Source organism: Hetaerina americana, unplaced genomic scaffold (assembly GCF_022747635.1).
Source record: "Hetaerina americana unplaced genomic scaffold, ioHetAmer1.1.p SCAF_7, whole genome shotgun sequence".
Classification (NCBI taxonomy): domain Eukaryota; kingdom Metazoa; phylum Arthropoda; class Insecta; order Odonata; family Calopterygidae; genus Hetaerina; species Hetaerina americana.
The window spans coordinates 33,256,236-33,279,565 of NW_027287316.1; the positions used below are offsets into that span (position 1 = coordinate 33,256,236).

At 33.3% G+C, this 23,330-nt stretch overlaps 1 protein-coding gene across 2 annotated transcripts; it reads right to left on the reverse strand.

Annotated features, from left to right (window-relative positions):
• Window positions 1-101: 101 nt before the first annotated feature.
• On the reverse strand, window positions 102-21,796 carry LOC139696915 (integrin alpha-PS3-like). 2 transcript variants are annotated; one of them, XM_071595799.1, is made up of 14 exons: window positions 21,656-21,796; window positions 21,401-21,534; window positions 19,289-19,436; window positions 18,175-18,316; window positions 15,496-15,865; window positions 14,604-14,764; window positions 12,166-12,253; window positions 11,916-12,017; window positions 9,849-9,995; window positions 7,135-7,297; window positions 6,574-6,670; window positions 4,952-5,084; window positions 3,598-3,651; window positions 102-538 (listed from the first exon to the last, which is right to left on the reverse strand). In XM_071595799.1, exons 1-14 carry the CDS (start codon window positions 21,684-21,686, stop codon window positions 467-469), a joined length of 1,842 nt encoding a protein of 613 aa, XP_071451900.1. In that variant the 5' UTR covers window positions 21,687-21,796; the 3' UTR covers window positions 102-466. The 2 variants fall into 2 exon arrangements, with proteins under 2 accessions (XP_071451900.1, XP_071451901.1); XM_071595800.1 differs by having other exon boundaries at window positions 21,630-21,796.
• Window positions 21,797-23,330: the final 1,534 nt, after the last annotated feature.

A 23,330-nucleotide genomic window follows, 5' to 3' on the forward strand; every position in this document is an offset into this window, starting at 1 on the left:
GCTCACTGTCATGGTGTTTATAATACTAGTATATTTGTGGTGGAAAGTATTTATAATAAAGACCAAATTTTTTAGTAATTCCTTTTATTGGTAAAGTTTATATAAAGATAAACTTCTAGCATTTAAGTTAGGAGTTGAAATGTACAGAGGTCAAAATTTTAAGGATATATCTGGATTAAAAGTGTCTGACACCAACCAAAATGGGTACAACGTATGAGTCAATAAAATAATTTTTACAAAAGAAATTTTCATAGCACCCTTAAACTTCATTGCTGAAAGAGAAGACTCATTGAACCACCCGTGTCAATAGCATATGATTGTTTCTCTTGAGACTCCTTGTGTTGAGTGTGCCAAATACGACAATTATGAAGTTTGATGCTTAATTGATAACCCTCATTCATTATATTCCTGTTGGGCAGCATCATCCTTGGACTTAAACATAGGTAAAGTATTTTTCCATGTCCGATTACTCTATACTGGCTTGTTCTATCTCTTGTTCTTGTTCTCCATTGTCATTTGTTGTATACTCTGCTAAGGTCTGCAATGAAAAATATCAAAAAATAATTTTTTCTAACATTTCATGTCAGTAACTTGCCAAAGACAAAAAGCATGATAGCACTGATATTTTAATGACAGAACCAGCAGAGTTATTCCATTACATGCAGAGCAAAATCCTAGGGTAAGAGTTCTCAGCTCTTACATGCATCAATTCTATTCTATTGTAGTAATTTGCTGAAGTCAGTCTTCCCTTACAATTGGGAAACAACTCTTTCAATTGGAGCCAAGGCTGACATTCTATGAGTCAATTTGATGACATTAAATTTGGGGTTTTGTTCCTTGAGATGTATTTTTGGAAAAGTACATAAGTTTTAACGGTATCTAACGCTTTAAATTTTGAGTTTGCTCTAGTAGATAGTTGTATATCTTTAAAAAAAATTTTTTTTGCTAAAAATTAAATTAATTTGACTTGCACCAGTAGATCCTTAGTCATTTGCAAGTCTGTCAACATGGAAGAATTTCCAAAAGTTTGGAAGCCAGTAGCTCAACTAGAATTTTTTCTTTATTTGAGATTAATATCATGAGGAAACAAATATAGCATTTCCATAAGAAGTTTATCTTGAGCAAAATATTCCTTATGTTAAATGTTAAAACAAATTACATATGTAATTGATGTCAGTCCATCATAAGTTTATCCCACGGTTGCAGCTCTCAAGAATGAGGTAATCTACCAAATTTTAATCAGTACTCAAGAAGTATGATTTTTTTTTAATTTTCTTGCGTTTCCATTTTTTCTATATTTTTAAATACTGAAATAAGCCATCCAATTACTAAATTATTTATATTAGACAATGCTCATTTGAAATTTTGCCTAATTAAAACCATTAATTTATCCACCAACTATGACAGTAGTGCTTTATATTAAAGTCTCTCGTATATTTTTATAGTACATGTACAAGTAGTAGTTTTTAGGGGAGGCGACCGACAGCTAAGGTCATTTGCGCCATAGGGGATGGACAGGAAAGGATGAAGAGTGGAGAGAAACCCGACATCGGCATTAGCCTACTCTTTACGAAAGGGGTCCGCAGTTTAACGTCCCATCCGACGGACGGCGTACTCACTCAAAGTGCCCTCCACAAAACACCTCACGTAGGGATCGAGATACCTCTGAAAAATATTCAACACCGCTGGGATTTGAACCCGCACCATCTGGGAGGGAAGCCAGTATGTTAGCCCCTGCACCATCTTGATCCACGTACCTATACAAGCTTTTATAGTATGCATTGGAACTTTTCCTTTTATGATACCATGGGTGAAATGATCTTTGATCGGATTAATTGCACCCTGAAGTTTGCACTGATAGCTGGAGATATAAATTTTTCAATAAAGATCAGTGTATATTTGTGGTTTATCTTTGAGCTTTCTTTTTATTTGTTCATACTCATAATTTTTTTTATACATTTTGTAATAAAATTGAATGGATCAATATTTTCAACATTTTTTGTACATTTCCTCTTATTGGCTGGTTGAAATTAATGTAGTATTTAAAACATAAGTTCTAAATCATTTAAAACAAATCAAAGTGATTTTTCTCAATGCTGTGATTCCATATGATCAGCAAACCTCTAAGTTTCTATGTCAGGGCTCAAGAGAGCATATATCCTCATATTTGTCTCCCAAAACATTCCAGCAGAAGCTGTCAATGAGCACAGTGGATACAATACAATGGACCTGTATAAATGTTGGGGATATCTGATGAAGAAATGGAACAACAATTTGTTGAGCCAGTGCTCCAAAAGTAATTTTATATCCCCATCTAAACTTTCATCTTTTTCCCATTTTTCCTCTAAAATATTATGGATCCAATTAAACACCTCTGGCCGATCATCTCTCATCATTTCCCATTCAGTGGTCCCACCAAAGGCTGTTCTACTATGGTTATGGTTTTTGCAGGGCCAACACTCGTGATGCCTTTACCAAATGTGAACAGGTCTATTAATTAAAAAAGCAATCTCCAACACAAATTCTCAAATGGCATATCGCATTCCCATCTTAACCTGTTTTTTCTACAATTTTTTGAAGAAAGTTGAGGAATTCCTCACAATCATCACAAATTTCCAACTATCCAAATTGGGATTTTTTTAAACGGCAATACTTGTGCATTTTATGCACCTTAGATTCTAGACCATACTAATGGATAGCAGCCTTATAATAGATAAATAAAAATGATATAATTAAACACCTATCAAGTGTTGGTGAATCCAGAGGAGCAAAATCCTAAGATATCTAATCCTATCACTATTATATTTCAACTTGAACTGAAGTGTTTTTTGAAGAATTTCAGTTCTCCAGAAATCAATTCCAGGACTATTTCAGGTTTTTAAATTCATTTCAATGTTCACAATTCTCCCAGTTTATTTTAAGAAATGGAGTATTGAAGGGATTGAAAATTATCTGATCAGATGTCCCATCTGGTGATTCCCGACTAATGTGATAGGTGTCATAGGAAGATTTTGGAAGCATTTTAGAAGAAGAATATTGGCCATTTCATGTGTAGTAAAAGGATAACTACTATCTGTAGTGCTTAATATAGGAAGCAGTCCAGGAGTATTAGATACTAAGGGGCCAGCTTAAAGTTCATGTGACCCCCAGTAGACCCTGGCATCTGTGGTTTCTCTTCGCTTACCATGGACCAGAAAATTCCCTTTGGCATCCACACCATATGATTTGAACCTAGGCGTTTGACTTGCTGTTTCCTTTGTTCATACAATTTTGTGAGAGACACAAGTTCACCTGAGCTTGTGAATTCACACTTATATGGCCAAATTTTTTTTTTTTGAGAGCAATCAAATTCCAGTTAATATAGGATAACTTTTTGGCATTTTATTTAAACCAAAAGGTTAATGTGTTACTGCACTCAGGTGGATTTAAATGAGATTTGAGGTCTCATTAAATGTTTCTGTACTCTCATGATTATGTTAATATTTTTAGCTCAATGAGGGCATTTTTAGCAAGTGGAAATGAACTGCCATATCTGCCTGGAATGTATCTAAAGGCCTCATGATGACACCATTATTTAATAGTGATGTAGCTACCTACCTTTCTTTTGAGAGATTTCAGCTCCTCCTTTTTCTTTCTTTCGAAGAACCCAGCCTTCAAAGAAAAAAAAATTCATGCATCAATGCTTGTTATCAAAATTTCAAATGATAAATAATACATTTACTTTCTTTAGAATTAAAATAAACTGATTTATTGCAAATGTATATTTCTTTGGTGCATCATGGAGTTTTAATACATTGTTTTCAACGTACATACAGTGTTTTTCTGCCTATGCAATGTAGGGAGTATTTTGTTTCAATTTAAGTTGGCCAATTCGATCTTAATAGTGTTGAGTACATAGTTTAAATTATTAACTCACTGTTTCACTAATTCCTAATTTCATTAATTCACATTTTTTTCTGTCCAGGTCATGGTTGTTACAAGCACCCTTCCTCATTTTTAGAATATTAAATTCTGGGAAAAATGTTCAGTTTTTATGGCCATATTTTCAAATTTAATTGATTTATTATCATTTTGTTCATTGAAGCACCAGACATCAATGGTATGAATGTTAGTATGATAGGCAGAATTAGGAAGAGGAGGACTCAGAGATACTTAGTTTGATACAATAAGCCTTTGATGATAAGGACCAGTATTTCTAGAAAATAAGCCTTTAAATTAAATAGTTAGCCTTCAGGAGAACATAATTTACCTGTAACTCAAAACAGAATCATACAGACAAATACTATTAGATGTGTCAAACACAATCTGCAGCACAGATAAAAATATATATTTAAAAGGTTAGCCTATTGTGCTCAGACAGTGAAGTGATCCAATTACATATCCATATTACATCCTCGAATGTTATTAATATTTAATAATATTAATAAATTTCATTTATACCTACAGGTTATTAATTCCAAATATTTTGTAGCCGAAAGAAACACCTTTTACTTACCATTAAAATACATAAGTCATAATCTCAGGGTTTAGAGGGAAAGTTCTTGAAAATCACGATACCAGATATGCCCCCATGTCAGATGAATCAGAACCGTTACATTATTGGGTTTATTTGTTTTCTCAAAATGTAGCATATAAATGTTAAATGATAATGTCCTTTGTACATTCTACACTTTAAGGAGTTTGGGAAACATCAAAACAACTAAAAAAGTTACATTAAAAATTTTTTGCAATACAAATAAAGTAAATAAAAACAATAAAAAGTTATTCTCACTATCTTAAAGTTAATGTAGCATCTAAAGCTCACTTAAACCTTATGGGTATGAAGTAATTGTAGACACATCATTGCATCAAAACTACTGAATTGCCTCAAGGACATGTTGCTCATACCTTTAGGAAATCAGGTCATAAATTAACAAATGTAGTGAAGTATACATATAATGAAAAACACTACCTTATGCATTGCCATTGCTACAAAGAGCAAAAGCATAAAGCCTCCTGCAATGGCTAGTGCCAAAACCCAGGATTCCACATGCTTTTTTGGGATATCGCCAATAAAATATGTAGATGCCCATGATATATCAGGTCTGAAAAAGAAAGTAAATGAAATAATGATTTCTGTAAATGAGTCATTGTCTGTTTTTTTTTTAAATTCATATGGGGAATAAACTGCTTAATTAACAGTTCACTGGTTGTTTTGATATTTCCTGAAAAGGTGTATGCTGCACCATCCATGTTTTAAAGTAGGCCTCTTAATAAATTCACTTGCCATTGATATTCAGATACTCTTAGGGGAGACTAAGTTTGTTTGTTAGTGAGAATAAATGGCATCAATAATTTTGCTTAAGTGAGAATAAAATCAAATTATATGCATGAACTCTGGATGGTGCAAAGACAAGCTTGAGGGCTCTCACCTTTGTTTGAACCCCACGTGATTCTGATGACTTAAAAAGTATCTGCATTTTTCAATCAAATTTTGAGAAATATTTGACATTACATGAGTTAAAATTTGCTCAGAAAAATATTAAAAGCAATCAGGGCTCTTTAGACTGACACCTACAAAAAATGAGCTGAATGAAAATTGTCCACCACAGTAAGCAAAAGTTCACGAACTTAGGATCTGTTCTTTCAACCTGGTTGCATCTAACCCAGCCAGTTATGTTTAAAAACATAACACACCTGACTTTATTCAGATCTTTTGGTCTTTACCTTTACCTTGTTTGATTTTAATCATTTACAATTAAATACTAACAAAACTCAGCATATTGTGTGCAGTCTTAAATCAAAAATAACTGATATTGAAACTGCTAAAATACTAGGAATTTATATTGATACAAAACTTAATTGGGAGACTCACATCAGTCAGACCTGTAATAAACTTAGTAAAGCTCTTTATATGTTAAGAAAGCTCAACTTTATCATTTCAAATGAGTATCGTTTAACACTTTACCATGCCTTCTTTCAATGTCATTTGAATTATGGTGTTGAGTTATGGGGTCATTCCCCTCATGTTAAACAAATTTTGCTACTGCAAAAGAGAGCTATTTGCTCTCTTGCTAATATACCACCACGTGATTCCTGCAAACCTTTTTTTATTAGGTATAGAATCATGACTGTATTTTGTTTTTATATCTTTAAGGCTCTGATTCATGTGAAAGTTAATCTAGAAACTTACCAATTAAGATCCAACCTCCATAACTATTCCACAAGAGGTAAATCGAATCTAAATACTACTTATTGTAGATTGTCATCAACTTACAACACATTTCACAATATGAACATATGACTGTATAACTATCTGCCTACTCAGTTGAAATCAGATGGTATTCAGAGTTTCAAGAGATTTTACCTGGTTACTTGCTCACCCACTATACTCATTGGATGAATTCTTTTGTGACAATTTTCATCACATTTAAGAAAGTATGTTTATATGTTAAATAATACTTATTTTGATGACATTTAATATGGTTGTACCATTTTTAAAATGAATAAAGTATTATTATTATAAAATAGATTTTCAGTCCTAATGGTATTTAATCATATAAAGGAGTATTGAGGTTACATGTGTAGCCTTACTTATCAATTGTTGGTTGTATCAACCCAGTAGGTTCTACAACCTCCACAATGCCTTGGGTTTCCAATAAGATGATGTCACGCAGCCCCATTAGTTTTTCTGAAAGACAAAATGCAAACTTCATTGACATCTATTTAATTGTTTACATAATCTATGACTGTTATCATGAACATTAGACATTAAACCATTTGTAACATGGGGAAAGAAATCCAGAAACCTTTGCTTTTATTTCTTAATGCACTTTTAAAAGACATTGATTGTTATGAATGAAATAAAAAAAGGACTACACTGCACCAAAAAGGTTACCACTACCATTGCCACCTGAAAGGTAATAGTGCAGAGGTTTATTTCTTTGGGGAATCTTGAGAAAGTCAAGGCCTGGCATTCAATTGTTATTGGGCAGCAATTGATTATTTATGGTAATGTGGTACGTTCATATCATAGCATACTATTCTGTTTCCAGTACAGTTAATGATATACTGTTTAAATTAATGATTTTCTTTAAAGTGTTTATTATTTATGTTCTCAATAATTGAGAGCTGATGTAAAGATTATATACATACCAAGAGATCCTACATCAAGTTCCATTTCAAGGAGGACTTTGGCTACAGTCAGTGAGTTTACAAAAGGACCAGCTGCACAGCTGACTGACATACATCCCACACTATGCTCATCCTTCTTTGTTAGAGAAGAACAGTTGAGGTAGAGAGTTCGATTACTCGGTACCTGAGATGAAAGTGAAAGAGTATACCTTATTCATGTTATGTACTTAGATGTGACAGTTTTGAATCACCATGAACAAGTATTCATTCTCCAATCTAGCTTGCTCAGGTATGAAACAGAAACAGAGTCAAAATAGATAGCAATCATCAATGTAGCAACAACAGGTTTCTTTCTGTATTGAGAATTCCCCAGATTTCATACTTCTTCTTTAATTATTTCAGGTTCACTAATGATAATAATATTTATTGATCCAAATATATTACATGAATAAAATGTAGGATAACTTATGTGCAAACATGGCATAATATAGGAAGTACAACTGGCCCCGGTGGCGATGGGGTAACTTCCTCGCCTGCCAACCCAGAGGTCAATGCAAGTAATAATGCTATCCATGGGAGAGGCTGCCCTAACCACCCTGGTAGTTATAAAGTCACTCTCATTAGGGTTTCAAAAATGTTTGATAAGTTGGACAGTTAAGTCACTGGATGTTAATTGCATATCTTGTCCTTCTCCCCTTTTTCATGAACCAATTTGATCTGTACAATTTGTTGGTAGTCTGGAAATTCATCACTCATGATGAAATAATCATTTATTATGAATCATTAGGATTTGATTTGTCCATTTGCACATGTTTTTAAAATCATGACAGGAATGTCATCAATTCCTACAGATGTTTTGCATTAATGTTTCCTTCACTTCAATACCTCTTCCTCTGCGACAGGAATTCACATGTATGGGTTCACATGTTCATAATAGATTAAATTAACCATTAATTCCTGTCATTTTAAGTAACTTCAGAGAAACATTAGCAATATATTTGTTTGTGTAATCTGCAACCTCATTTGGATCAGGTAGGCTGGCTCTCATATTCATTTATTGGTATTAAGTTTGAACCCTTCACCTCCTGTCATATTGCTTGCTACATTTTCATGTTGTTTTATTTACATTGACAGATTTGAGAATAATTTTGTTATAATAAGATTTCCTTAATTCCATATGAAACAAGGTAGCATTTTTTATATATCTGAAATTGGTTTTTGAAGGCTGTATCAACCAGCTATTTTTTCAATGCACAAAATTTCCTAAATTCACTACTGGTTGCCCTTACCTTATTTGTCACCCTGAATTTACTTTTATTATTGCACTTGATATGACTTTATGAAGTTAATTTTTTTTGTGCTTACATGTAAAATAAAAAGAAAAATTCTAAGCGCTTACTCATGGAAAACATAGGAGGAATGTTAAGTAATTCTAAGAGCCAATACTAAGTGCTACCTAATGCTAAGTACATTTTAAGGTATAATTTAAAGTATTCTGTTTAGTATTAATTTGAAATTATTGCGATAATTTAAAGATATAATCAAGCTAGAAAATGAAATCAACATCAATGAATAAAATATTGGTCCAAGTGATTTTGTCTTAGTATTACTTTAACATATACCTCCTTTGTCTCCCATGAGCTCGCACATAGAATTTTCCTTTTTGTTTTGCATATTAGCATAAGGAAATTATTTCCATAAACTTAACAATGCATGTAATTGTATACAAACAATATTTTTTCCCCTTCTTATGGACTACAACCTTGACTTGGTTGAAGGACTTCACTCTTATCACTAGATTTGTGCAGGTGGGAGCAATGATATGTGCTCCTGGCAGGGTTACCCATACCAGATAGGTCAAAAGGTAGGAGCCAGATAGAAGGTAGTCTATACAATGTCTGTTCCACAGTGAAGAGGCTGGAAAAGGTATCTGACCCCAGTGGGGTGGCCATTGAGTGATGGTGTCACTTTAAAAACACTGTTGAGGAAGGCAGTGGGAAATAACCTCAATTATTAATCCCAAGATTTTCAGGATAAACATATAGGGAAAATGAGTCCCGGCAACTATGGGCTCTGCCCAATCAGCCATGTGTCATGCCTGGCAGTGGAGGAGGCAAGGTTTCCGCAGTCATCTAATGAAATCCTTGCAAAGCAACAGCAGCATTGCAGAAGATGCAAAAAACAACCATATTAGTTAGAATTGAAACTTGGAATGTTAGGACAATATGGAAAAATAGCATATTTAAAGCAAGAAATGGAGAGAGGAATGACAGATGTTTTAGGGCTGTGCAAGGTGAGGTAAAGCAAATGACAATATGCTAGGTATGGTGGAGGAGGAGAGAGGATAGTTGTGAGAAATCAAAAGGAGGCAGGAAAGATGGGCTCAGAGCATTTTGATTGGCAATGGGATGTTGAAGACTGTGATAGAGAAGAGAATGTCAGGCAAACAAGGAGGGGAAGGAATAGAATACACATTTTGGATGGAATAAAGGGAAGAAAGAAGTATGCAGGATGAAAAAAGAACTTACTGCAGCGTCAGGTTGTGATTTTTGTTGGTAGAAGCAAGTAAATGTATTGGTGTACAATTATATGGGCTTTGTACATCCAAAACTTAACTTGACCTGTAGGATACTAATATTAAAATTTTTTTAACTGTTTGCATTGGGTTTGGTGTCCCAATCAATTATCGTGTTACTATGATTAGATCCCTTCAATATTAAGGTCTTGGTACATACCTGTGTAGAAGAGTGGTTCAATTTTAACGTCATTTCTCTGCTATTGTAATCTGTGTTGACTGAATTCAGGTCATCATCTGCTTGATTTTGTTCTGTATCTCCTTCATCCAATACAGAGCATGGAAAGGACTGCCCACTTTGACTACCCTTCACAAATTAAGCAAATAGAACTCGTAAGAAATTTAATAATTATATACAAACTTATATCACTGTAGTAAACATAAGTTGATGAATTTGAATTAAAGAAGACTGAGAAACTACAAACTTTTGTGCTTGTTCGAATATGTCCTTTAAAAGGGCATATTTATACTCACTTTATAGCACTCTGGAGGAAAAAACTCTTCTTTATTGCTAAGATGTCCATCTGTCAAGAAACTCAAATTTCTAGCCTACCCAGTTCAAGATTCAATGGATTTTCAGTGGTTATTAACCATGAAAGGTGGAGATAAGAGGAGTGAGATGAAGGATAAGTAGGGAACCAAAAGGGAATGGTAACTCTCACAGGGCTCCATCACTCCCTAAATAACCTGTTGGCAGATGGACATCTGCAGGACCAGATAAATATTGCATTCACTTTCACTTACAAATGAGTGGCATGAGATATTGGATAGTTACTGGGGTAGGGGTTTGGTCTAATAGAAGATGAAGGAAGTGAAGGTGTCTAAGTCAAAGGATCAAAGAATATTGTAATCAGACTAAGCTGATGAAGATTTCTTTGTCTTTAAAATGTTGTTCAAATTCCTCTTTATTCTCTCTCCTTTTCCTCAAACTCTGATCCCTTTCTCCAGATACCTTGCATCTTTCATTATTGTCAATCATTATCATCATATTAGATACTATAAATAAAATTTAAAGAACCATGGAAAATGTCGCAGAAGTTACTTCAGCCGAGCCTCCCATAGATGCGAACACGAATGCAAGAATTTCACAACTTAAAAATCATTTACCTTGACTAGGATTTCCTCACTCTTTGAATTCACAATATGACAGGATACCTGGGTAGCTTAATGGGCTAAATCAGAAATAATGATAATAATTTAACTGTCGAAGAATTGGTGTAAAGCAGCAATTTATGAGATGTCATAAAAAATAGGGATTCAGTAGGTATTTAAGAATTCTTATGCTAAGAAAAAATACAAATCTTTCTTGTAATTATGTACACATAGGTCATATCTAAATAGGTTTTATTTTGCATATGCATGTCATATTTTATCATGGATAAATTCAGGCATGCGACAATAATATTTCTCGGTTAGGAATTTTTTGCCTTTTAAACCGAGTTATGTCTGTGTGTCTAATCTTGAAAGATTGGACAGGCAGATGATATTGAGGGCTTAGATGCATTGGCGCAAATAGCCTTATTTTGCAGTTTAAATATGACTCAGGAGAGAGAAGGTCATCTAAAGAAAATAAATATCTAGCAGTCAGATAGATATCAGGGCTTCTGGGTTCATATCAGGCAAATGAGTTTTACGCATTGGAATTCTCGCATTACTATTACCTCCATGATCCACTATACAGTGGAAGAGTTGAGATATATAATTAGCCAAGTCCCATTGTTTACAACTGAGAATCTTGAGTTAAAGCAAGTGTTTTCATGAAAAGCAAACTATATTTTGGAAGGATAAAATATGAATGCAAAATATACAAAAATCAAATGATACATGTACGTCAGATAAATGATTCCTATAGAACATCATGGATAACTGGAGATTAGATGCAATGGTTATTAGTAATTCAATGAAACATTTTGGATCAACTGATGCATTTCATTTCAAGGTATTACACATATTTTAATGTAGGTTTTGGATGGTCTTTAATGACTATTTCCTTTTAAATATCTGGAGAGCTTACTGATAAATTTTTAAATAAACAATTAAGCAATGTTTTTTAAAAATGTAAGTCAAATATATGCTTCCCATATCAGGTATTTAATCTAGGGCAGCCCTTCCTTTGGGCACAATGGTTACATTTTTTTCCTGGCTTCTGTTCTGTCAAAACCCTCCTCATTAACTGCAACCTTGACATGATTAGAAGGGCATTTCACTCAATAATACTGCAACTCACCTCAGTAGCAAGAATTCGAAGGAAATTTACTTGATCAATGAATCGTGGAATCTTAAATATGATGTTTATCTTTTCCACTGGACTATAGCCATATTTTTTCACCTGTTTGAAAGCAAGCATATTGAAATTCCATTTAAAAGTTTCTATTGTTCAGAGAAATGTGCAAAAAATTGACCTTAGCTAGAATTTGAATTTAAAAAAATAATAAAAAGAAGCAGTACCATCCTGTTATGGATAGAATTTTACTAACCTGATAAATGTGATAAAATTTAATTCTACTTTCACTCTCATTTTGATTTTCTTTGAAATATGTGAAAAGATCATTCTTTCCTGCTGACCTGTCAAAAAAATAAATTATTAGAACACGCATTGGAGACAAGAATGTTGTTGTTACCTATTAATAAAATATATCATAGGCTCTATTTTATTTCATCTCGCTAAATCCCCTGTCTTCTTTTACTGTGGACCAAATTTTTGAAGGGACTTGCTAACATTCTCACAGCACTAAAAGTTATATAAGATGAAAGCAGGTGGAAACTGCTTGCCAATTTTCTCTCAGTTATAATTGTGCTTTCTGATTAAGGATAGGTAAACTCCAATATTTTATTGAATGTGAATGCCTTTTCTGTCAAATCTCAAATATCAAATCCTTATTAATTTTTTCTATTTTCTAAATTGCAAATCCCAATTTTTTAAATGAATTCTATATTTTAATTGAATCTATATTTACTTGAACATTTTAAAAGATATTGAATCCTCATTGATTTTTATCTTTTCATGTGAAAAAACCTGATTTTTTTTATTAGTTGAAAAAAGAAAACTATCAATAATTTCAAATGCAAGTTTATTCACTCAGAATTTCAACATTTTCTGTTGCTTTTCACTTTTGCAAGTCATCCTTGTGTGTGTTAATTCCTTACTTCCAGCAATTTCCATTCCAACAAAAAAGTCCTTAAGAATATATTCACAGAGAAAGATGAATTTAGATACCATTTGTGGTTGCATGTTCTATTTTCAAACTCTCTCTCCATTTATAATTTTATCATCAATGTGGGTCATAGCCAGGGTCAATATAAGGAGTAGGTGAACCGGCAATTTTTTACAGAATGGGAAGTTACATAATTCTCTATTAATAAATAGTTAACAAATGAAATCATACATTTTTCCTGTTAATCTTATTTTTAGCTAACTATATATTAACTAATTGAGGAAAAATGATAATCAGGAAATAGCTTTAACTTTGAATTATCAGAGTTGTTGGCTGATACTATGTAGAGTAGTAACTCATTGTCTCTTTATTGTCATTTAAAGTCAATCATTTAATGAAACCAACAGAAATCTAAGAACACAACAGGAAACCAACACCAATCTTTCCAATTGTATTGATGTAATGCTTCACTTTTTCCCAAATTTTTTAAGGGCTCCATACAAAATGCAGCATGTTTCTTGTAATGTATTAATGCCTGATTTTTGGCTTCTTTTTAATGTTTCATGGCATCAAAATGAAAGAAATGTTCCTCTAAGGAAGTTAAGTATGCCTAAATTATAAATGTAGATATTGCAATATCTGAATACTATGTTGATGAAACCTAAAATATAAGTAAAATTTCACTACCTTATGAGATGATTACTTGATTATTATTATACTTTTCCCAGGTTTAATTCATAGCTCTAATTTTGATGTTTTTATTAAGCATGAAAACCATAAGCACAGTAATCGGCCTGAAGGTCGATTTGGTAGGTGATGGTAGAGTTCACCCAGTACTAAGCCCAAAGGCATGTGAAAATAACACATCAGCATAGGGGGGCCAGCTCTTTTCCCTGTACCGGTTATGGTTTCCCAGGAAGATCTGGTGCCCAAAAATCACATAGATTGGGCAGAGCCGCAGATGCCCTGAGAGGCTTGCCAGGGAATTAAATCCGGGCCAACTGGTCAGTGGTTCAATAATATCACTGTTTTTAGCCCGTAATAAGCAATAGAGTTTTAATATTTCCTTGACAGAACTTAGTAAAAACATTCCCAAATAAATCATAAATGTACACAATGTAGTGTGCATTTAGTTACATCTTGCATGTGATACCGCTACAAAACTTGTATGCATTGGAATATCGGGATTATCCCCCCTCTGCTAATGTATTGCATCTCCTCTGATAATCCAAATCCACAGGAACTTAATCTAAAGTATTCTGAGAGTATCTAAAAGGCATAGAAAATTTTTCCCATTGATACAAATTTTGATAACATCAAAATAATAACTGAAACTAAAGGTTGCATGAAAAGTTAAAATCAGAATAATCTTATGGAATCTATTCAGAGAATATTATCATGCAGCATTGCATTTAAACTTGAAGTTGTGAATTATGATTCCAATTGGAAACAACTCAGCAGAAAGGCATTTTAGCCCATCTCCAGCTGAGAAGATGATACGAAAATAGAGGAAGCAGAAGATGGATTTAATAAATACAGACATGAGTAAAACGTTTTGCCAATTTTTCTAGAGCAACATCATGGTGCTAGAGATTACATTTTTGCAGGTGCTGATCATAATTTTGGATACAACTTGATTTCACATCTTGTCCCCTTCATAAAATAAAATTTGATGTTTCGTTTTTTTCTTGGATCTGTTTTTTAGATTCCTGTTTGAAATCTTATTTTCACAATAGTAGCAGTAGCATAAATATGCTTACCCAATTATTTCCATATCTGCATTGTAGATAAATGGTATATATCTGGCCCAATAATTATTTTCTGGAGTAGATTCGTTACTAACTGTTGTTACGTAGGCAAATATATGCATCCCTTGACTGTGATATACATTCTTCATATCTATTTCCACAACCTGCTCTCTCTGCATTAAAAGAAATTTATTATTGCAAAAACCAACTTATGAAAATTATTTCATACACATATATTTGTGTATTATACTAATATATTTATATCTGGTCAATCATGGACCAGTACAACATTGAGAAATGTGGAATCGGTGATGAGATTACCAAGAAAAGATATCCTATATTTTGATACTGGCCTAAAGTGATAGAAAACATTCCAAAGTTAAGGAGCTCAGTTTAAAGACCCTAGTATAGAGTATGTGCATGGAAAATATGATCTTTCAAAAATATCAATTGAATGGAACATATATATGGTTTTTATTATGGATCCATGGCAGTGCATTTTGTTGAAAGTTGAGGGCTATGCCATCAGTTTTCAAGTGCCATTAAAAGGGCTTTCTCATGCAATAAAAGTGAAGGTTCTCTGGCAGTATTTCTTAGAATATTAGAAACTTGTCATTTTTCACTTCCCATCTTCACTTTAAAGCTTATTAGTCAAAATAAGTTAGTATTAGCTGCATTAAAAGAATTTAATTCAGCTTAAGGTAATAATAAAATCCATCTTAAATTTAAATAATACACCAAGAAATTAATTTATGATTAATCTCCCCTAATTTACAATCGGTTGAACCTTCCAAATGAAGGCACCAGGAAAATTACTGAATCTATTGCCTCATTGAATAGTTGCTGTAGTTCTATTATATGGTACTTATTGAAATGAACTTTATTGTAACACATGTACACTCACAGTCGAATTTGTTGGTAGTGGATTGTCCAGGTCACACCGGGTATAGATGGAACTAATATTCATCTTATTATCTGTACCAGTCTCTCCCAGCACTTTATCATCACTGTGATTTCCATGGCTCTTATCATTTTGCTGTGAGACAGTTCCATTTAATGTAGCAGAATCTCCTTTAGTGTCAGATGTGGTCTCCATGAAAGGAAGATGTGAAATTTCATGACATTCTGGTGGTATCCTTGCTATTTTTGCTGGTGAACCAAGCTCGATGTACACTCGTGTTAGGTATGCTGACTCCCCCTTATTTGTAATATGAACATTAAACTTCAGGGTTTTATTTGAACCAATTACAAATGTAGGTTGTTCAGATTCTTCTCTGAAAAAATAAAGTAGCATTGTTAAGTTTATCTCATGGAGAATATGTAATGCAGTATTACATAAACAACATACCTTATTACACAGAAATAAAAGACTGACAAAGAATATAACTGGGGACGAAGTTCCTCAAAATTTCTGAAGTAGATTCCTCCTCCAAATACTTACTAACTAAAAGTGGCTTAGGTATATATCTAATTGTACCAACTTAAACATAGTATTTCTGAGTTGAGCAATCAGACTGACTCTATGTGGAGCAATGAAAAAAGGATTTAGAATGATAAGTGGATCCCTACTAGTTTACAACAAACCTCAAACATTTAATCCCATGTAATTTGGAATAATGTTTACTTCAAAGCTATGAGCAGTTCTCATAAAAATTCATATGCTTTTGCATACATTTTAGCATGATACACATTATTTAAAATACATTTACAATAAAACTTGAAGTCATGGTTTGTACCAATAATGCACAAATAAAATTAAATTGAAATAGGAATTTATAATATTGCATAAAGACATTGCCTGTGTATGCTTTTGTGAATTGGAAATTTTAAAACATATTTTTTTCATATGAAATGCCATTCTGTAAAAGTTACCAATGAGATTTCTGGAAGCTGAGTGATGGGCTCCCACGGCTGTGACATAATGGGATTGTTGAAATAGCATTCAGAAGCACATTACTCTGTGGTTTTCATTTGTCTTTATCATCGTACAACACGTACATCAAGCATGAAAATGCTCATGGCTGATTTTTACCCACTGGCAAGAGGATGTAAAATGATGAGTTGTAATAATTCAAAAGAGAAGGCTATGGCATCAATCAAACCATTTTGAGGTGGGCGATAAAGGTTTCATCCTGTGTTTTTGAGTTCCCTATGAACATGACAATGTACATATAACAACATACCTATGCCAGTAATTCAAGGCATACCATAGATTCACTGATCAACAACTTTTAACTCAAAAGTTCACCTAAGATAAAGATATTCCATAGCACACGATAACCTGCAACATTATTACTGCTTAAGATTATTACTTGATGGATATATGTAATTTAGATATTAATATTTGATGAAATATAGTTCTGTAGTGTTATAAGTTTATTATTTTTTTGTGGAATGCTATTTGAATTTCATTATTGTTTGCCACATCAAAAAAAACTTTTGCACAGAAAAAATGTTTGCTCATGACTTCTTGTTTCATAATTTCATATCAGACTTACCTACTACAAGCTATCCATAATATGAAATTGCTAATCATAAAATATGAGTAAAATGTCAGGCTTATAAGACTTATAATGACAGTGAATTCATCAATATAGAGAGAGTTGCATATAGTTACTCAGTAGTTATTTGGCGAACCTAAATAATCCATGCTGCTTTTAATTGCTTGGAACTAATTTCAACCAATAGCATTGATGCAAAGAAAATATTTTCCTTTTGTCAACTCTCCATTGACTTGATCTGTCATGCATAAGGTATTAACTTCACTCTTCATGAAGGCTTCTGCAGTACCAGAAATGGCATTGGTTGTCACCAACCTAATGTTCTGATGTTGATGCCAGGTGGTTTAAGGGAATAAATACAGATGCCATCTTTAGATGCCATATAAAGACTGGTATCAGATGACTTTCAAGTAATGGAATAACCTCCCTGAAGTTTTTGTGCGATATAAAAATAATATAATGTATTTTTTCATATTATACTCGAAAATACTTATGAAAAACCATGAATATATCAAATAGAAAAAACAATAAAAAAAATAACACTGTCTCCCTATTAGTGAACATAAAAACTGCCTTTCTTTGGGAAATATTTAACTTTGGGGTCAAGCAACATAGAATTAAATTATTATTCAATACAGATTTTTTGTGGACAGATTTAAGAAAGATGTTCCATCTTAACCACACCTTGCTTAGAATTTTCTCTTTAGTCAACTGTTTCAGTACATTGGGGAAAAATAAGTGATGCCTTTTGAATCTAATTTTACTCTAGCATTCTCATCAGGAGCAGTTTTTCATTTTCTCCAGCTACATCTCCATTTTGCTCCTCTCTTAATTTCATTGTGCCATAATTAATATTTATCTTGTAAATTGCTTTTTTATTGCTCCAGGATTTAGTTTTGCCTCTTACAAAGTCAACAATTATGAGACTTAAGCACATTATGTTGCTTCCCTCTCAAATAGAGCTTTCCTTTACTGTGGTTGATCCAGTCATCAACAATAAGTGGGGAAGCAACAAATTCATTTAGATTTTTCATGCTAATGTTACGTTCTTATGTATACACTAGGGTTGAGTAAGAACTTACCTGAGCTGTGGGAGTTCTCCAGTGATTTCCAAATCAGCAAGACATATTTCATCTAATCCACAACCAACTTCAAATGGTATTGATATTGTTATATCTGGCGATTCCTTGGCAATTGGGCAAGTTTGGCAAAATCCATCTCGACCTAAGAAATTAAATTAAATTTATGTTCTTCTCAATATAGTTAGTTTCATTCTAAGGAAAAGGTAATCGATAATTTATAATTCAGGCCCATGCTAGCAAGTTCAGGGATTTGTGTTATTGTTTGTGATGTTGCTTATCATGTATATTGAATAAAACATTTTAAAAAAAGCACAAGACTCCTCTCCCTATTTTAGTTTGATTGGGCAGATGCAGTTGAAACTCATTTATGAAATGAGTACACACCCTATGATCACTGAAATATCTCATGTGAAGGAGAAGATGACCAAAGCTTGTATCAACAGCTTAGTTGAGCTAGTTGGACAAGTTGACCTTAGTTGAGCTAAGTGACTGAATATCTACTGTTTCTGGGCCTACCGCCAAAAACTGGATTAGCAAACCAATTTTTAAAGACTGGCATTAAGACCATTGAATCAGGATTTAGACATTTGTTTTGTTTGCCATTGCAGCATCCCAAATTCTAGACAAGAATTGTGTTATCTATGTCTTCTTGAGGGCTGGGCAAAAACTAAACTAACATGACATGGTGGTGTTCAGGCAGAGGATGATAATTGAAGCTGCAGCATCTTTAAAAATAAATAATCCCCTCCTGCATACTAAAGCTCAAAATTAGCTAATAAGTTGTTGGGGATTATTATTTTGATTAGTAATAATTTCTTAACTGAGGTGCCTTTGTGGCATAATTAGACCTTAGTTTTTCATTTCCTTCATAATTATGTAGTTTGCAGCATATTTATTCCTTTTAGTATGATTTAGAAAAAAAATACTTCAGAGTAATTTTAATAGCATTACCTCATGAAATTAGCAGGATAACCTTACATACAATCAATGATTTAGACTTAGCAGCATTAATCCATATGTAGGATTGAATGAATTTTCATATTCATATTATAACTTCATTTAATGGCTGTCTAATTTATGAACATATATTATCATAGAATGAATGTGAACTTACCATGGATTCTATCAGCTTTTACCAATATGGGATGAGTTTGAAATTCTTCTCTTGTTCTATTATTACCCAGTTTTTCCAGGAGTACTTCCTCTTCTAATTGATACCTGATTCTGATCTTAACAGGTTCTATGATATTTTTTGTTTTTGACTGTAATATAATAGAATTTTTATCTGAGCATATATGTCATGAAAGAGTTATGTCAACTATCATAAGGTCTTTTGGAAAATGTGAAAATAGCAATGCACTAGAAGGAAGTTAAGACAACATTGTGTATGAGGAAAGTGATAACTCCAGCAAAAATAACTACGGAAATGATTTAGCAGCAGTGATGATGAATTTATAGGATTCCCTGATGGGAATCCTATAAATTCCATTTTCTTTGTATCAAGTGTTAACATTAAAATACTTCGATCCTTTTCCGTCTGATCCAAGTTTTTCCATGGATTCTAACCTGAAAATTCATAGTGCATAATAGTGTATTCATGGAGGTTCATTGCACATTTCATTGCAACAGAATGTACATTTATTTTTCAAATGAGCTGATTGTTTGCATTGATCATTTCCTCTCCAGTCACATTGCAAAAATAATATGACAATCATTTATTGTTATAATTAATGCAAGAATTTATGAAAATTCTCTGCTTAGCTTCAGGCCAACATTAGGTCTCACTGCAGTCATTATAATGCAAGACTCAGGAAGTAAGGTGTACTAGGGTAGCCATGTCCAATGTAACTGGATAGATGGCTTCTGCACCCAATTTTTCATGCCGAAGTATTAGGAAAATTGCCTCTACGAGGACAGTCATCTATTTTCCAGTGCATCTACCTGTAGGCTGAGATGTATTTGATGTTGTCAATCCAAACTCCAATCTAAAAGATTTTGTTTGCTAGTAGTCTTTCTGCTTATAATCTCTTTTTTTATAGCCTTTCATAGGGATCCTAATGGCTTTACTTTAGGTCCTTAATGTTTTACACAGTTGAAGATATGGCACTATATATCTTACTCAAGCTCGTCACTGATGTACCAGTATCCAGTTTTCCTATCACTCCTACTTTCTCAGTGCTTGATAATGTTTCATGCTGATGCTTTACTCCTATGCTGTTGCTACTGCTACTTATCTTAGGCATTTTCAGGGGTAATGATTGATAAAAACAAAGTTAACTATGCGTAGTGGCCTCAGAGTAGCAAGACACAATATACACACCATCAAATATGTGTGAAAGTGACCAGACAAAAACTCAAAGTATGTTTCTTAAAATGTTAAGGTAAGGTATTTAGCTGGATATTATCGATATCACCATTATTATAATCATAATTATTATTGTAGTCTATGATTTAAAGTTGGTTTTGAATGGACACAGACTGATCATTGCAACTTTTCTTAGCTTCATCTAAAAAGACAATCTTTTACCCACACTATATTAAACTGTTCTTCAATTTGGAATAATTTCTATCCCTTTGTTCTTTACAAGATGCCTTATTCTTTTCCTCCATTACCTTGCTAGCTTAATGTCACCACCTCTATCGCATTATTTAATATTCCATCACTGATCAAAATACTCTGCATCCAGCTCTCCTGCCTCCTTTGGAATTCAGTCAACATTCTCTTCATTTGTCTCCTTCTCACTATGCCAGGCACTTAAGTATTTGATTTTCTTTCTGTCTGTTTTATCCATCCTTCTCCATAGCCACATTTCAAAAGTCTCCAATCTAAGCCTATCATATTGCTTCAACAATCATGTTTCCGCACTATGCAAAACAAAGCTTGATTTCAAAACTTTCTAAGCTGGATAATGTGTAATGAATCAATGTTAATTTGTTATTTGTAATTTTGTAATTAATGTGTGACAAATCATGTATTCAAAATTATTTTTATGTAATGCATATGTTCAAATTGATTTGATTTCTGGTGTTGAATGTATAAAAATATACATTCCAATGGTGGGCAAGTTAAACAACACCAGTCTAAGACAACATATACTACGTAATGGGCCGTACAACAGCATTATTAGGCTATGGATAATTCATGATCATGGATTTGTGGATTAGGGATGCTAAAATATACATTAGAATTTATAAAAATAATATGAATTTGCATTAATGAACTTACATCTTTAAGGTTGATAATTATATTCTCACAATGTTCAATACCTCTACTTAAGGGTAGTGCTTCTTTTAATACATGGTGGTTATTTATGTGACACCTTTTGTACACAGGATCCATATCTAAAGTTCTCCAGATAGCTGAAATATTAATGACATTCATAATTATAGCAATGTGGATTAAAAATACCAGCTAATGAGGCCATTGTGACCTTGAATTAGTAGAAAGTAGTTACATTTTCAAAATACAGTAAATGCTCACGAGTCCAATAGCAGTTGTCTAGATATGTCATATCCTGGTGATCTGGGTCATTTGAATTTCATTAGATTTTAATGAAGCTAGAAAACATAAATATGCTTAATGGAGTCACTCTGATGTTGACCAATGAATATCGCCATGAGAGCATCTATTTGCATTTTTTGTGACGCATTATTTTAATGGAAACAAATGAGTCAGGATTTTTACTTTTTCCTGGCAGTTAAAAAAAGCACATCTATTTTCTCCTCAGGAATTCCCAGAACATTTATTTGACAACTAAGAGAATGAAATTATTATGGATCCAGATTGTTGCAACAACCCCATTAAAATTTGCATTTGTCAAATTATTTTAATGGAGAAATAGGTCATTATCAGTTTCCTTAGAATTCAAGGTTGACAATATTATCCCATGGCAATTCTCTTCAACATGTGGCTACGATCAGAATTATCACCCTGAAGCATTTGCACCCTTTTCTTTAGTGATATTTCATCCCAAAACCTTAGATTCACTTCACAAAGCTTGAGTCTTTTTTGTCAAAGTTCTTGAGTGCACACCCATTTTATCGGGCTTATAGATGTGAGATTATTGTAAATAATATTCAGTCATCATTGCTGGCACAGGCTCAGTAAATGGTTTCATGGTTTCTTTCATCACTAATGATGAACTTTCATCACAAATATTATAGCTCCTCCCAAACTGCCATATTCAACCGCTACTTTCATTGTAGTTCCCCACCCACAAGCTTTTGGGATGTTTTGAATGATGCTGTGTCTTGAATATCAGTGCCATGTATTTCTATTCCAGGTGATCATTTATGCACATAATGTGCGTGGTTGACTTCTTGCTATTTTACTAATTCTAGTAACATAATTTCCTGAGCCTGCCAAACCATTTTGTGGAAACTTTATTCCAATCTTAGGGCAAATAGATGGACCATAGTCTTCTTCTTCTTCTTCAGTTTGGATAGAGTGTAAAGTGTTACCAAACTCTCGGCAGAGACCTCTGCACCCAATTCTCAAGAAATTCCACTTTGAATAATGTCAAAATAAAACTTTGTCATTCCACATATAAAATAAACGTTAATGTAACCTATGTTTTTCTGCAGTGCAGGCAGTATCATCAGGCATAGAAAATACAACCATACAGGTATAAGTATACATATTATTGGCTGTGGGGGTGGGTATGTAATTGGAAGAGGAGTGGGTCGAGGGTTGAGGGAGGGGTATAACATTGTCCTAGACAGCTGATTAGGTTGTTTGGGGCAAAGGAAAGGGAGGGGAAGGGGAAAGGCAGAATGGCAAGCTGGAGGGGTTGGGTTCATCCCCTACCCCCACAGCAAATAATATGTATGTATAATGTATGCCTGTAGGTATATTTATTATACACCCATATACCTGTATGGATGTAACTTCTTTGCCTGATGACGCTGCACCATAGTGAAACTTAGATTATACCACATTAAATTATATTTTATAGATGGAATCACAAAGTTTTATTTTGACATTATTCATCATGAAACAATTCCACAAAGTTACACCAGAAATGATGAATTTAACTCCACCTTGTGTATTGCTAGGTAGTTCACTAATGGTTATCTTTTAATACCACCCTTATTTGGTGCTGTTGTTAAAGGTAATTTCAGTTTTTTTGCCAAGAGACATCATAATCATAAAATAC

Bases quoted from the DNA above. Each gene is read 5' to 3' on its own strand.
- LOC139696915 (XM_071595799.1), bottom strand. From the start codon at position 21,686: ATGACATATCTAGACAACTGCTATTGGACTC. The intron at 12,254-14,603 runs GTAAGCATATTT...TTTTTTTGACAG, and splicing joins GCAGATATGGAAATAATTGG to GTCAGCAGGAAAGAATGATC. The intron at 3,652-4,951 runs GTAGTGTTTTTC...TTTTCTTTGAAG, and splicing joins TAGCAATGGCAATGCATAAG to GCTGGGTTCTTCGAAAGAAA.